General features: G+C 42.5%; 2 protein-coding genes across 3 annotated transcripts in view; one reads left to right on the top strand and one right to left on the bottom strand.

Annotated features, from left to right (window-relative positions):
• The first annotated feature begins 522 nt into the window (after positions 1 to 522).
• The window catches only part of adgrd2 (adhesion G protein-coupled receptor D2), a 56866-nt gene continuing 44183 nt past the window's right edge, over positions 523 to 13205 (top strand). For both annotated transcript variants that reach the window (XM_086313197.1, XM_086313196.1), the window contains exons 1-7: positions 523 to 874; positions 1056 to 1113; positions 1205 to 1429; positions 1512 to 2141; positions 3580 to 3702; positions 9361 to 9455; positions 10463 to 10744. In XM_086313197.1, the coding sequence (XP_086169323.1) occupies positions 830 to 874; positions 1056 to 1113; positions 1205 to 1429; positions 1512 to 2141; positions 3580 to 3702; positions 9361 to 9455; positions 10463 to 10744 (1458 nt within the window). In that variant the 5' untranslated portion in view covers positions 523 to 829. The remainder of the gene's footprint in view (positions 875 to 1055; positions 1114 to 1204; positions 1430 to 1511; positions 2142 to 3579; positions 3703 to 9360; positions 9456 to 10462; positions 10745 to 13205) is intronic.
• On the bottom strand, positions 5644 to 6880 carry LOC147316670 (uncharacterized). Its single transcript, XM_086312813.1, has 2 exons — positions 6278 to 6880; positions 5644 to 6096 (listed from the first exon to the last, which is right to left on the bottom strand). The coding sequence occupies exons 1-2, from the start codon at positions 6878 to 6880 to the stop codon at positions 5644 to 5646; spliced, it is 1056 nt and encodes a 351-aa protein (XP_086168939.1).

The raw sequence follows: 13205 nt of genomic DNA, 5'->3' as shown, positions 1-13205 counted from the left end.
GTACTGTGAAGGTGAGGAGATGCTTGATGCTTGTAAAAGCTCGCTGACATGATGCACGAAGCCACCTGATGAAATCTGTCTACAAAGACAAACTTTGTGGGTGGATTACATGAGTAGCACTAATGTTTTACTAACTTTGAAGTACAATAATGAAACAGATGCCCCACTTAACACAAAGTGTTCTGTAGTAAACATAAATAAGGCCCATACAGTAAAAATGTCTGCCACCCTGCTGCTGCTGCTGAACTCTCTCTGGCAAATGCTTGACACTGCTTACGTAAATAGGCTTCTTTTAAAAATGGCTCTATTTGCATGACAAAGCCCGATGGTTTCAGGGTGGAGGGCAGAAGGAGAGGGAGGAGTTTGAGTCTGTCGCAAAGAGGAGGCAGGACAGACTGGGATTGTTGGACAGATGCACTGGGATCGCCAGCTCTCTCCCAGTCAGGAGATCAGACTGCACTGCAGGGTATATCGAACACTGTGGTTGAGGTATTAGCGGTACTCGTCTGGATTTGGGTTCCATTATCCGGTGTAGCTGGATCTTGTTCCCATATTACCTCACACTACTTTTTGTACTGGTTGGAGGAAAGAAGGGATTTAACATCTCCCATAAACTGGGAAAAAATTGAATATTTGCGAACCAGCTGTGGAAGAGTGACACATGCTTGCCACCAGCACTGTCATGCACTGCTCACAGCAGCATCTGAAATGTTTATGGCTTAAATGCTCATAATCAGTGGCGTTTATCTAGATTTAGCAGAAATATAATTCATAATTGCACTGGTGACCTGAATGGTTTATTACAGCAGAACGCTACACTGGCTTAGAGATGATGGGAACCCTGCTTACTGGACTCATACTCTTCCTGTTTGAGGTAATAACCTTCTCATTTTTCCATAATGATTTAAATTGATACAAATTATTTGATGTGTGATTTTTTCATTGTTGTTACCTTTTTTATGTAAAAACAAAAACCCCAAACAAACATTTAAAACATGGAAATCCAAATTATTTTAATTTGGTATTTTGGTGAACTGGTTTCCTTTGTCCTGTAGGTGGGATGTGAAAGTGAGCCGACACATGCCGTGCCAGAAAGAGTAGAGGGCTCAAATGGTGAGAATTCTGGCTTCTCCACTAAAGGCTAAATAAAATCTCTATATTATCCATGTTTAATGAAACTTCATGTATATGTCTGACTTTCTAGGAGAAACACTGGTGTATCTGACACCACACTGGGCTTTCCAGCTGGTCAATGACTCGCTGTCCTTCTCTAGGGCCGACAGCTTCTGCAGAGGGCGGTTTAGCTCTCTCATCACCTCAGACCAGAAGGAAGTTCTGGAGCTGCTTCGGCAGGCTGGACTTCATTCCTCCGTCTGGGTCAGGGATTCCAGCAGAGTAGCCTCCAAGCCTGTGGCGCTCTCCCAGCAGTGTGAGTGAAAACGCAGTTTTAAGCTGCAGATTTTTGTTTTGTTTTGTTTTACGTGAAACACCTTTTTGGTCTCATCTTTCAGATTTGCAGTTCTCAGCTCTAAAGTTTCCAAAGGAGTCGCGTGACGGCTTTGCACACGTCAACAAGTCCTTCCCAGCCCTCTCATCTGTCAGTGTTTGTGTTCGAGTTCAGTGGGACCCATGGTGGAGTGAGGTGTCGACCATATTTTCCTACGCTGCACCTGTCTTTACCAATGAGTTCCAGCTGCGAGGCCAAGCAGACATGCAGGGTCGCATTTTGCTGGCGCTCATCATCCATGGGAAGCACCTACCATACAAGGCATCCTTCCCAAATGATGGTGCGTGGCATCAAATCTGTGTCACATGGCAGCAGAGTGGTGGCCACTGGGCTACCTATGTGGACGGAGACAGGAAAGACACAGGCTCAGACACAGACACTTCCAGGGATATCTACGGTGATGGGATTCTGATCCTGGGGCAGGACCAAGACTCTTTTGGCGGGAATTTTACAGAGCCTTTCTTTGGAAATATAACTGACCTAAATGTCTGGAACATGTCTTTGGAATCACACCATGTCCGTCTGCTAAATGAATGTTCACCAGTCACCCAGGACCTGCTTTTCAGTTGGAACCTTGAGCTCCTTAGTAGCCACCCTGTGGTCAAAGAGGTGCAGGCCCGATTGTTTTGCCCGGGTAAGATGACTCCTTTTAAAATCTATAACTTAAATTTATTCTCTGCTAATAAGAGCTGTTGTATGTTGGTATACTTTGTTGGCCTTGTCAACCTTGCTTTGATGATTTTTGCTCTACTTTATGAAGGAGAAATACAAAGTAAAGTAGATTTTTTAAAAATATGCACAATGTCAGACGGTTAAAGTCAAACTGCCTTGAAAGCTAGCAGAGAAGTGTAATAATTAGACAGTGTTCAAATTTAAAAATGAATGACAACTAAAAAAATAAAAAATGAAATATAAAATAGTCCCAGGTAGCGCAAACTATCCAGTAAACTATAAAGATTTGATCTAAAACTGGTAAATATTTAAAATTATTGTAGGTTAGTTAGAAGTAACAGATAAACAAAATGTCACAGCTAAAACAGAATAACATACAAGCAACTGAAAGACAAATAAATTATGAATAAATAGTTAAAAATGTTAAATAATTGTAACAGCTAAACAGCTGTGATGAGTAAGTAAATTTAAGGTTAATAGGACAGCTAAACGTAATCTGTGCATTTTATTAAAGAACTGCAAAAGCTAAAATAATGACTAAAAAGTAATTATGTAAAGGTTAAGCTGGCCACGTGTAACACAGAAATAAAGCTGAATCCACTTCATTCAGTTTGATCTACTTAGTGGCAATTCACAACAAAAGTCAACCTGGTTTGGCCACCAGGCTGACAGCCTAGCTTACAAGAACAAATAAACAGTTGAGCTGACAGTAACCCATGTAAAAGGTAGTCATTGGATAAAACAGTCAAGGGGCTAAAATAGTTACTTTTTTAAGAATGCGACAAAAAATACTTGTGTAAAATAACAGTAAACAGTTAAAATTTCACTGATGTATAGTCACCAGTAAAATTAAACTATGAAAAATAATTACATCCTGTTATTCTAACTATGGAGGAACTGATTCTAACTGTACTGTCTACACAAAAAAGAAAATCTTTATAACTCTTTCATGTGTTCTTACACAAAGCATCACAGAAAAGCCTTTCTGTCACATTCTTACTTTAGTATAAAACCAAAGAATTAAATTTATACAGGAAAAGTCTGGGATGCTTCCAGAAAGAAAGTGTGCAGGGAGGGCTGGATGACTGCAGGGGATTCCCAGAGCTCAGTCAGTGTGTGGGGGGGTGGCTTGGGAAGGAACAGCTCCTAGCAGTGTTGACTACTCCCCCATATTTCCTCTTACTAGATCTGAGCAGTGTTTTTTTCTTATCAGCACTAAGATAGGTTTCATTTGTGTTTGCACATTACCCAGATGCAATTTGATATAATTGAAAACCATTATTCAGTTTTCTGCTTTAATCAAATGTCATACCCTGTCCATTAATTCTCACCTAACAAGGCTTCAGATATTTTTTTCATACTAACTCTTGTCTTGTGTGACCATTGGTACGTGTTTGCAGCAGTGCACCAGCAGGTGGAGCTACAGGGCTGCAGAACATTGCAGGGCTGGTCAGCTGAGCTTCCACAGTTGGGTCTGACGGACTGCCTGGATCTCCTGCCTTTCATCTGCAGGAGCAGCAGAGGTGAGCCTCACAGGCTGTACGCTGCAGAGGTCTGGTACATGATGTGACTTATTTAACCTTCCACCAGTTTAAGCCATTTACAGTTTTTTCTGAATGCTTAAACCCTAACTGTGATTCTTACAGCACAATTTCTAAAACTATTAATACTTGTAGCAAAACCACTCACTGAGTTTGCAAAACTAAAAGCACAAACACTGCTTTGCACTCAGTTTGCCATTTTGTAACACACACTTTGCAAACCTGTAGCTACAATCCACTGCACAGCACTCTCTTTGCAGAACTGTAAACACAACTCACTGCTTTACACTCGATTCCCAAATGATCAACACACTCCTAGCAAAACTGTACACATTTACGGCCATTATTTACAGTATTTTGCCAACTGTCTGGCACACTTTCACATGTGAAAACTTCTTTAGATAATTAGTTCACTTTGCAATCAGCCTAAGCACTATAATACAGGTAAGCTGTGTGTGCGGAGTACAATGGAGGGAGCAGGAAGAGTGAGAAGTAGAGGAGGCCGAGGAAGAGGACGTGGAGGTGAAGAAGTAGGACGAAGAGGACGACAAGGACAAGGAGGAGCAAGAGGAGGACGAGGAGGGGGGAGAGGAAGATGAGGAGGGGGGTGAGGAAGGGTAAGAAGAGTAAGAAATAGAATTGCTGATGACATCAGAGCTACAATAGTGGACCATGTAATCAACCGTGGAATGACCCTGAGGGAAGCTGGCCAACGGGCCCAGCCTAACTCGAGCCGCTACACTGGAGCAAGCACCATAAGGACATCTTGAAATGAGAGTCAGTGAATACAGTCACTTTGCACTAAGATCTGTAGCACTGCCGTATGCTAATGAGAAACACAACAATACCATAGATGTAAAAATATTGAAATTGTTACTTTACAGAATTGCTAGACGAGCAGATGCTGGGGCAGAGGAAGCATGTTCACTGCAGACCAGATTGCAAATAATCCTATACTTGGAAATAAACACTTGTGTTTGTTTTGATGTGTTTGAATAAACAGCAGTACTTGAAGTTTGGATCCCTCTATGCTTATGGATCTATGACAGCAGTATGAGCTCCAACTGACATAGCCTACCTTGTGCACAGAGAAAGCAAAAGCCAGATGTGTTTTTTATTCATACCATCAGTGTGCAGTTGGTGCATTGTGTGCTTATTAATGTGATGGCTTGTGTTAACTGTTGGATACGAAAATACCATTTTTACAAAGGTGTGGAGAGTTACAGTTTTTTCTGATTGCTTACAGTTTTTGCCCACTGCTTGAACACATTTTGCAAAACTCCGCTCTCTGTGCCAAAACTGTACACACAAGTAAACATGACACAACACTGGGAAATATACCAGTCACATCTGCACCAAATTGAAACTCTACTCCCAAAACCTAAACTCTGCTATCAAAACCTGACATTCCTTTGTCAAAATGTAACTCTGTTGACAAAATGACACATACTTGCATCATATGCAAACACTTACAGAGCAGGGGGAACACACTAGTCTGCTGTACATAAAACACTGCAGTCTTTGATTTCCATTGTGTATTCAGAAGGCACATTTACAGGAGACACATTTTCAAACAACCAAAAAAGCAAATAGACCTACTCAATAGTGTACATTGCAGTACCATGAATTCAGATAAAGCAAAAAAAAACAACAACAACACAATAATACTGCAATAGAAAAAACACTATACTGTAAACACAAAAAACCATGACAATTGTGCATAAGTGGGCTCATGGATCCCGCCGTCTGTTGGGGTCTGGCCACAGGACCTCATCAACATCGCAAGCAATGTCCTCTCCCACTAGGCACCGGGGAAAATATCCTCTTGCATGTCAAAACCATCCATGGATTGCTGTCACCTGAATGTCGCCGCAGGCCTGTTCCATTGCCTGCAGAAGAGGCATGCGGGCATGTGGTTGGCGGTCATATACTCGCCATCTCCAAGCCGAAAAAAAATTCCTCTATAGGGTTCAAAAATGGTGAGTAAGGGGGCAAGCATACCACTTCAAGTTGATTGTGGTTGGAGAACCAGGCCTGGACCAGAGCAGCCCGATGGAAACTGACATGATCCCATATCACCACAAACCTGGGCTGATCTGGTCTGTTCTGTACAACTATATCATGGAGAGCATCTAGAAATGTGAGTATGTGTTGGCTATTGTATGGACCTAGTATTGCATGATGGTGCAGAAGCCCTCGAAGGCATATGGCGGCACATAATGTGATGTTTCCCCCGCGCTGCCCTGGGACGTGCACAATTGCCCTTTGGCCAATTACATTACGACCCCGTCGTCTTGTTTTGCTCAGGTCGAATCCAGCTTCATCAATGAAAATGTATTCATGAGGCTGTGCAGCTCCATCCATGGCCAAGATTCTCTGAAAAAAAGGGGAACATATCACTGTACTACAGTGCTACACATACAGCACCCTCACCCCATCACACAGGTACCTGTGTAGCTCTCAGAATAGATCCATGTGGTACTGATATGGTACATATTCAGCTGCTACTGGACTTCACCAATACTCTATTGTAAATGTAAGGGACAGTTACACGTACCCGTACATATTCAGCTCGAAGTCCTTTGACCCTGTCACTGTTCCTCTCGAATGGGACTCTGTAGAGTTGCTTCATGGTGATGCTGTGTTTACCCAAGATGCGTCTGATGGTGGTGATGCTCACATGGTCTATGTTGCTGAACACTCGCCTGTCTGCAAGTATTTTCCGTCGTAGCTGGTGGAGACGGATGGCATTGTCTGCCCTCACTAGGTCCACAACGGCAAGTTCCTGCTGTTGTGTGAACAGGTGTTGCCGTCCTCCCCCAGAAGGTCTTCGGGTCATTCTGGAGGAATACAACCACATATTGTCATCGGTTTGCTTATTTTTCATACAGTACTTTACTGTATGTACTGTGTCATCCACTGTACAACACTGTACTTCAATATAAGGAATCAGCCACTTTGGCTGAAAAAGGAGCATTAGCACCCCGTACACTTGATATGGTAATGTGATATACTGTAGAACAGTGCTATGAAACCATCTGAGTAGAGCAGAAGGTATGGAGGTGAAGACAGACCTGTTTTCTAGTCGGAATGTTCGTATTACAGATGCCACTGTGAAGCGGCTTAGATGTGGGTGGACTCTCTGCCCAGCTTCCCTCATAGTCAGGCCATGGTTGATGACATGGTCCACCAAAGTTGCTCTTATTTCATCAGAAATATGGGTCCGTGCATGGCCTCTTCGGCCTCCTCCTCTTCCTCCTCCTCCTCCTCCTCCTCTACCTCTTCCTCTTCCTCTTGCTCTCCCTCCATCCATGCTTGCAAAGTTCTTGAAATGGCTACGCTGAGGGCTTTTTGTAGTTGGCTAATTGGTGTTCAGATTTGCAAGTAAGTGCCTTCAGGTGTGTATTTGAGTGGTTGCAATTATCCGATGTGTTTTGTATTTTGGATACATGTGTTTTCCGAATGGCACCCTGAAATTTCATTTTGTGAGCGAAGTGTCTTATGTATGAAATAGAGTGTAGCATGCAGGACCATGTGTGTTGCATAAAGGAGTAGGTGTGTTGCATAATTGGAACTGGGGTGCAAAGCAGCGCTTTTGTTTAAGGTAGGGGTACATGTGTTTGAGGTATGGTAACAAAAGCTTCAACTTGTGTTACTTTAGTCTAGGCATGGGTTCACGGTGTTCAAGCAACGGGCAAAAACTGTAAGCACATTTTTTGTAACTATTGGCTAATTTTGCCAAACTCTTCACACAAATAAGAAAACCTGTCACCCAATCATCAAAACATTGTAGTTCTCTTGCAAAAGCAAACACAGCTAGATTAACTCTTCACACCTTCGTAAAAATGGTGTTTCCGTATCAAACAGTACACACAAGCCATCATCTACTAAGCACACAATGCGCCAACTGCACACTGATGGTATGAATACAAAACACATCTGGCTTTTGCTTTCTCTGTGCACAAGGTAGGCTATGTCAGTTTGAGCTCATACTTCTGTCATAGATCCATAAGCATAGAGGGATCCAAACTTCAAGTACTGCTGTTTATTCAAACACATCAAAACAAACACAAGTGTTTATTTCCAAGTATAGGATTATTTGCAATCGCCATAATGACTATATGGGTTACTTGGTCTGCAGTGAACATGCTTCCTCTGCCCCAGCATCTGGTCATCTAGCAATTCTGTAAAGTAACAATTTCAGTATTTTTACATCAATGGTATTGGTGTGTTTCTCATTGGCATACGGCAGTGCTACAAATCTTTGTGCGAAGTGACTGTACTAACCGATTCTCATTTCAAGATGTCCTTATGGTGCTTGCTCCAGTGTAGCGGCTCGAGTTAGGCTGGACCCGTTGGCCAGCTACCCTCAGGGTCATTCCACGGTTGATTACATGGTCCACTATTGTAGCTCTGATGTCATCAGCAATTCTATTTCTTACTCTTCCTACCCTTCCTCTCCCCCCTCCTCATCTTCCTCTCCCCCCTCCTCGTCTTCCTCTTGCTCCTCCTTGTCCTTGTCGTCCTCTTCATCCTACTTCTTCACCTCCACGTCCTCTTCCTCGGCCTCCTCTACTTCTCACTCTTTCTGCTCCCTCCATTGTACTCCGCACACACAGCTTACCTGTATTATAGTGCTTAGGCTGATTGCAAAGTGAACGAATTATCTAAAAAAGTTTTGACATGTGAAAGTGTGCCAGACAGTTGGCAGATTAGTGTTAATGATAGCCATACATGTGTATACTTTTGCTAGGAGTGTGTTGGAAATTTGGTAATTGAGTGTTGTGCAGTGAATTGTGCCTACAGTTTTGCAAAGTGTGTGTTACAAAATTGCAAACTGAGTGCAAAGCAGTTTTTGTGCTTTTAGTTTTGCAAACTCAGTGAGTGGTTTTGCTATAAGTCTGAATAGTTTTAGAGATTGTGCTACAGGAATCACAGTTAGTGTTTAAGCATTCAGAAAAAACTGTAAGCAGGGTTGTTCACTTTTACAAGAAAACTACAATGTTTTGCTGATTGGGTGAAGAGTTTTCTTATTTGTGTGTAGAGTTTTGCAAAAATAGCCAATAGTTACAAAAAATGTGCTCAAGCCATCAGAACAAACTGTAAATTTGAGCGTTGAAATCAGGTCAGGGTCACATCTTTCCTGTTTGCATGCAACTTTCAGCTGTGTTGGAAACATTTTGACACATGAGCTGTAAAGATGCTTTGTTAGAGGAGTTGATGCTGTACTCCTTCAAAAAACAAAACAAAACCATGATGACCATGAAAATGATCCTCCATGTTTTCTACACTGACTTCCTACACTGTATCCCCCCCCCCCCCCCCCCCCCCAAGTTTCTTCTAAATGTTGATCAAAAGAATTGATCTATGGTAAAAAAAAAATGGTTTCAAGCAGGGTTGCTGGAGTTACAGTCCTCGACTGAGCATTAATACTGAGTAATAAAGTCTCAGTTCTTTGCCTCCTGTAACTAAATCACACTATCTGAGCTCTGAGTACGGGAGGTCACTTTTGATTTGGGTTTAGTGTTGTACTCTCGGAGGTTGCAGCAGGCCCAGGACTGAGTAATGATCTGTGAGCAGCAGTGCATGCTGCTCTTACTATATATCACCTACATTCATGTCATATTGTTTTTGGCACAGAGCGTTACCTGAAGATGAAGCAGATGAGTGACTCTCAGAGCTCTCAGCCCACTGCTTTCATGAGCCAGCTGATGAAGCTCTCCAACCAGAGCCAGGTACACTTCTACATGTTTTATATGTTTTATAACTGCACTGCATTTTTTATATCTTTATTTAAATCTAGTAACATACTTTGCATTGAAAAGTATCAGGAGACTGGTTCCAGAGCCCACACCGTGGGTTGAGGTGGACTTTATCTAGCTGGGACCTTTCAACTGCACTAACTCAGGCTCCTTCCACACCAGAGAGGTGACATTGCATGTAACAATTGCTAGTTCTGGTAGACAAGGATCGGTCCGCCAGGGTCTCTGCCCCTAGCCTCCCCTGGCCCAGAACACATTGCACCCAACCCCTAATGCGCCCCCTGAGGGTGGTGGGTCTACAAGAGGGTGGGCTCATGTCCCTTTTTCAGGCTGTACCCGGACTAATGGCTTGCTACCAGACACACACCCTACCCGGGCCTGGCTCCAGGACAGGGCCCCGGTAACCCTACCCCAGGCAGGCAGACAATTCCCTTGATCTCTGCTCATAGTGGGTCTGAATGACTCTTTGTCTGGTCTCCCCTGGTAGGGAGACGCTACCACAAACCCCTCCACCACGATAAGGGAGCGATTCACGGAGGGGTAACTGCAACATATGAAAACGAAATATTGATAGTGTGTCAGTGATATACAGGTCATGCTATCATTAGGAAATCAGACTGTTTTTTCTTTTTGTATGCTTTTGTGCAGTTAGTGTCTCCTGCCAACTACATGAATCTGCATTTTTTTAAAATGAAAAATAAATCTGAGATGACGCTGACTAATAACACAACTGTTATTTTTCACCTCCTAAACACATTGTGATCATATTGTTATTGTGCTATTTATGATAATTGTGACAATAATTGTGTCCAGACTGTATCCAGACTTTTTAAATTTGATTTCTTATTCTTTATCAGGCCTTTTCCACTTTCCAACAGGAAAACACCAATAAAAACACATGAACTCAACCTGATGTCACAGAAAGTTATTAGTAAATATTAATCACACTAAAAACTCAGCGTCGCTGTGTCCTCTCCTAGCTGATGCTGCCATCAGGGCTGAGCAGCCTGGCCCAGGCATCTGCCCTGCTTGACGTCTCTGTCCAGGCCCTGGAGGACACCCGGGACGAGGGACTGCAGCCAGCAGACATGATGTCCCTCATACAGCTTCTGTCTCTAACTGCAGACGTCCCCTCACAGCCATTTACCCATGACACTAACTACAGCCAGGACAACATACAGGAGCTCAGCCAGCACTTCATCAGCTTGGCTGACAGCATCATCAGTGAAGAAGACACCTTAAAGTGGCAAGCCATCAAAGAGGTAGTTCACACGGAGTGACTCTGATACTGACTGTGTGTTTTTACCTGCAGTGTCGCAATATCAGAAGTTTTTACACAACCTCAACTTGTCATTCAGACTGTACCAGAAGTGCTTAGAGTTCCTTGTTTTCCTGCCCTGTGGCAGTCCTGGTCAGGGTGTACCGGCCTGTCAGCCTGTGATAGCTGGGAGAGGCTGCAGCAAGCCCGCACTCCAGGATTGGGTGAACAGAAGGAAACTGATGGATAAAGGGTAAATGGACTGATTCTTACATAGTACTTTTTTACTCTACTTGAGTACTCAAAGCTTCATTTACCCTCATTCACAAATAAACACAGTCATCATTCTCTTCAGCATCTTCTGTTTGAACAGCCAGTTCCTCTAAGACCAAAAAATCTTTCCCTCTTTTTGTTATTAGAATAAACGTAAAGGTAGAAGATGCCAAATGATTACTTTCAGGATTGTTCAGGATACTTTTTCTAGTTTGCCAGAATCAGAATCAGAAAGACCTTATTTATCCCCACGGGCCAATTAAGATACAGCCAGGAAAAATGGGATGTGGCCCAAACCATAGCCTACGACAGTTATTCTAAACTTTAGGGATCATGTTCCATCTCTCAGGGAATTAATGCATATTTTGTTTCCAAATGTGTGCAATATATAACTCTACATCTGACCTGATTACTATTGTACAGTCAGACAGAAGAATGTAGTTGTCAGCCTTAACCCACTCTTCCTTTAAGGATCCGAAGCTCAAGTAGTAGGAATAGATTTTCAAATAAATGGAATAATGGCAGCTTCTAAATGGGAAACAAGTCTTTAAGGGTCATTATTCTTTGTATATGCTGAAGAACTGCTGCACAAACTCCTGCTCTCTCGCTCAACGTGGCTAAAATGGAGGCAAGGCAGGAAACGTCTGCTTAACTCATCGCTGATTATTCTGTTTGTTTTGATGTTTAGTACTCTCTATATTTGGAATTAAACCTTTGCTACATGTATTTAAAGTAACTTGAGTTAAAGTAACTAACAAAATAGTGGGTTCGCTGGTGATCTGTAAATTCACCGTGGGAGTGGATTTAAGAGTGTGTGTGTGGTTCTCTATTCAAGAGCTGATCCTGATAAATTCAAAATACATTTAGAAGCAAAAATGAATTCACTGTCCTCTTCTATGATGCACACACAGATCGAATTCTGGTATTTCCTTTGTTTGTAAGTATTTGAGGTATGAAGTACTAACTTTTAGAAAGCACCAAAAACACACAGACGTAACACTTGTATCATCCACAGAAGTCGCATCCCTAAATATAAACAGTTAAATATAGATTTGCAAACCTTTTGTTAAGCCTATTGAAAATGTATTGAATTTTATATGCAATTAACATAAAATTAGTTTCAGGGATATAGTCCTGATGAGTACCTCAGATGATTAAAGGGCTTCAAACTCCCACCCAGGGTGCTCAGGAACGTCTACCCTTGCATCCTGAGTTGGAGCATCACCTCCTGGAAGTAGAAACACATCTGATGGAACCATTTGGTCCTCAGGAAGGTAGCTCATTCAGCTAGTTTAACCTCCTGAATCTGTAGGACAGACAGCAAACGTTACGCATCTGCAGCCAGGAGGACAGCAGGGGAACCAGCCACCTTAATAACAAGCTGCCATGTGCGGCTGCCAGGACAGAACGAATGAGGAGGAATGTTTACACTCAAGCCATAACGCTGCTAAATGGCACTGCAACTTAAGCCCCTACGTGCCAATTGTCCTCGGGCAGGGTACTAACCTGATGCATCCGTCAGAGTATAGAAAGGACTCAAGTAAAAAAAAAAGTGCTTATGTGAATGAGGCAGCTTTCGTACAATCTTTGAGTGCTCAGAGTAGAAAAGTGCTATAAAACCCAGTCCATGTCACATGACCCAATCCCAGGTTCAACGAGGGGATAATGGCAAGAAAGGAGAGTGCTTGTACCTGAAAACTGAAATGTACTAAAGACGTGTAGAAATTGTTCTAGATGTCACTATGCTTTGCTGAATCTCATAACTGTTGGTACACTTTCTATTATTTATGGTCATCATATTATATTTATATTGATGGTCCATGGGCCACACTTTCAGGACCCAGGCATTACAACCTCGCTGCTACGTAAACACCTGTGACTACATTCCCTAATTTGCGAAGCTGCTTTATGCTAAAATAACTTTTTAAACTTTGAGAACTAATTAATTGTACAAGTGGTTCCCTGCCTGCTGCACTTTCCAGAATGAGACAGCTGACTCTTGATTGATCCAGGATTGGTGATGTTTCTTTTCTTCGTCAGATGCTAAATAAAAGATGCTACATGTTAGATTGGCTTTGCCCAACCTTTATAATTTGGTGAAGAGAGCACTGGTCTAATCACTGCTCAGTATCAAAAGATAGGAAGTGTGAGGACCAAGAGAAAGGCTGTTGTCCCACTTACGCTCCAGTGAC

The sequence above is a fragment of the Aulonocara sp. 'chitande type north' Nkhata Bay genome, linkage group LG12, assembly GCF_057382095.1.
Source record: "Aulonocara sp. 'chitande type north' Nkhata Bay isolate Kocher_YH1m ecotype deep benthic linkage group LG12, A_spYH_male_GT1.1, whole genome shotgun sequence".
Classification (NCBI taxonomy): domain Eukaryota; kingdom Metazoa; phylum Chordata; class Actinopteri; order Cichliformes; family Cichlidae; genus Aulonocara; species Aulonocara sp. 'chitande type north' Nkhata Bay.
Note: the sequence above shows the minus strand (reverse complement) of the source record. Positions and strands in the feature narration are given on the sequence as shown.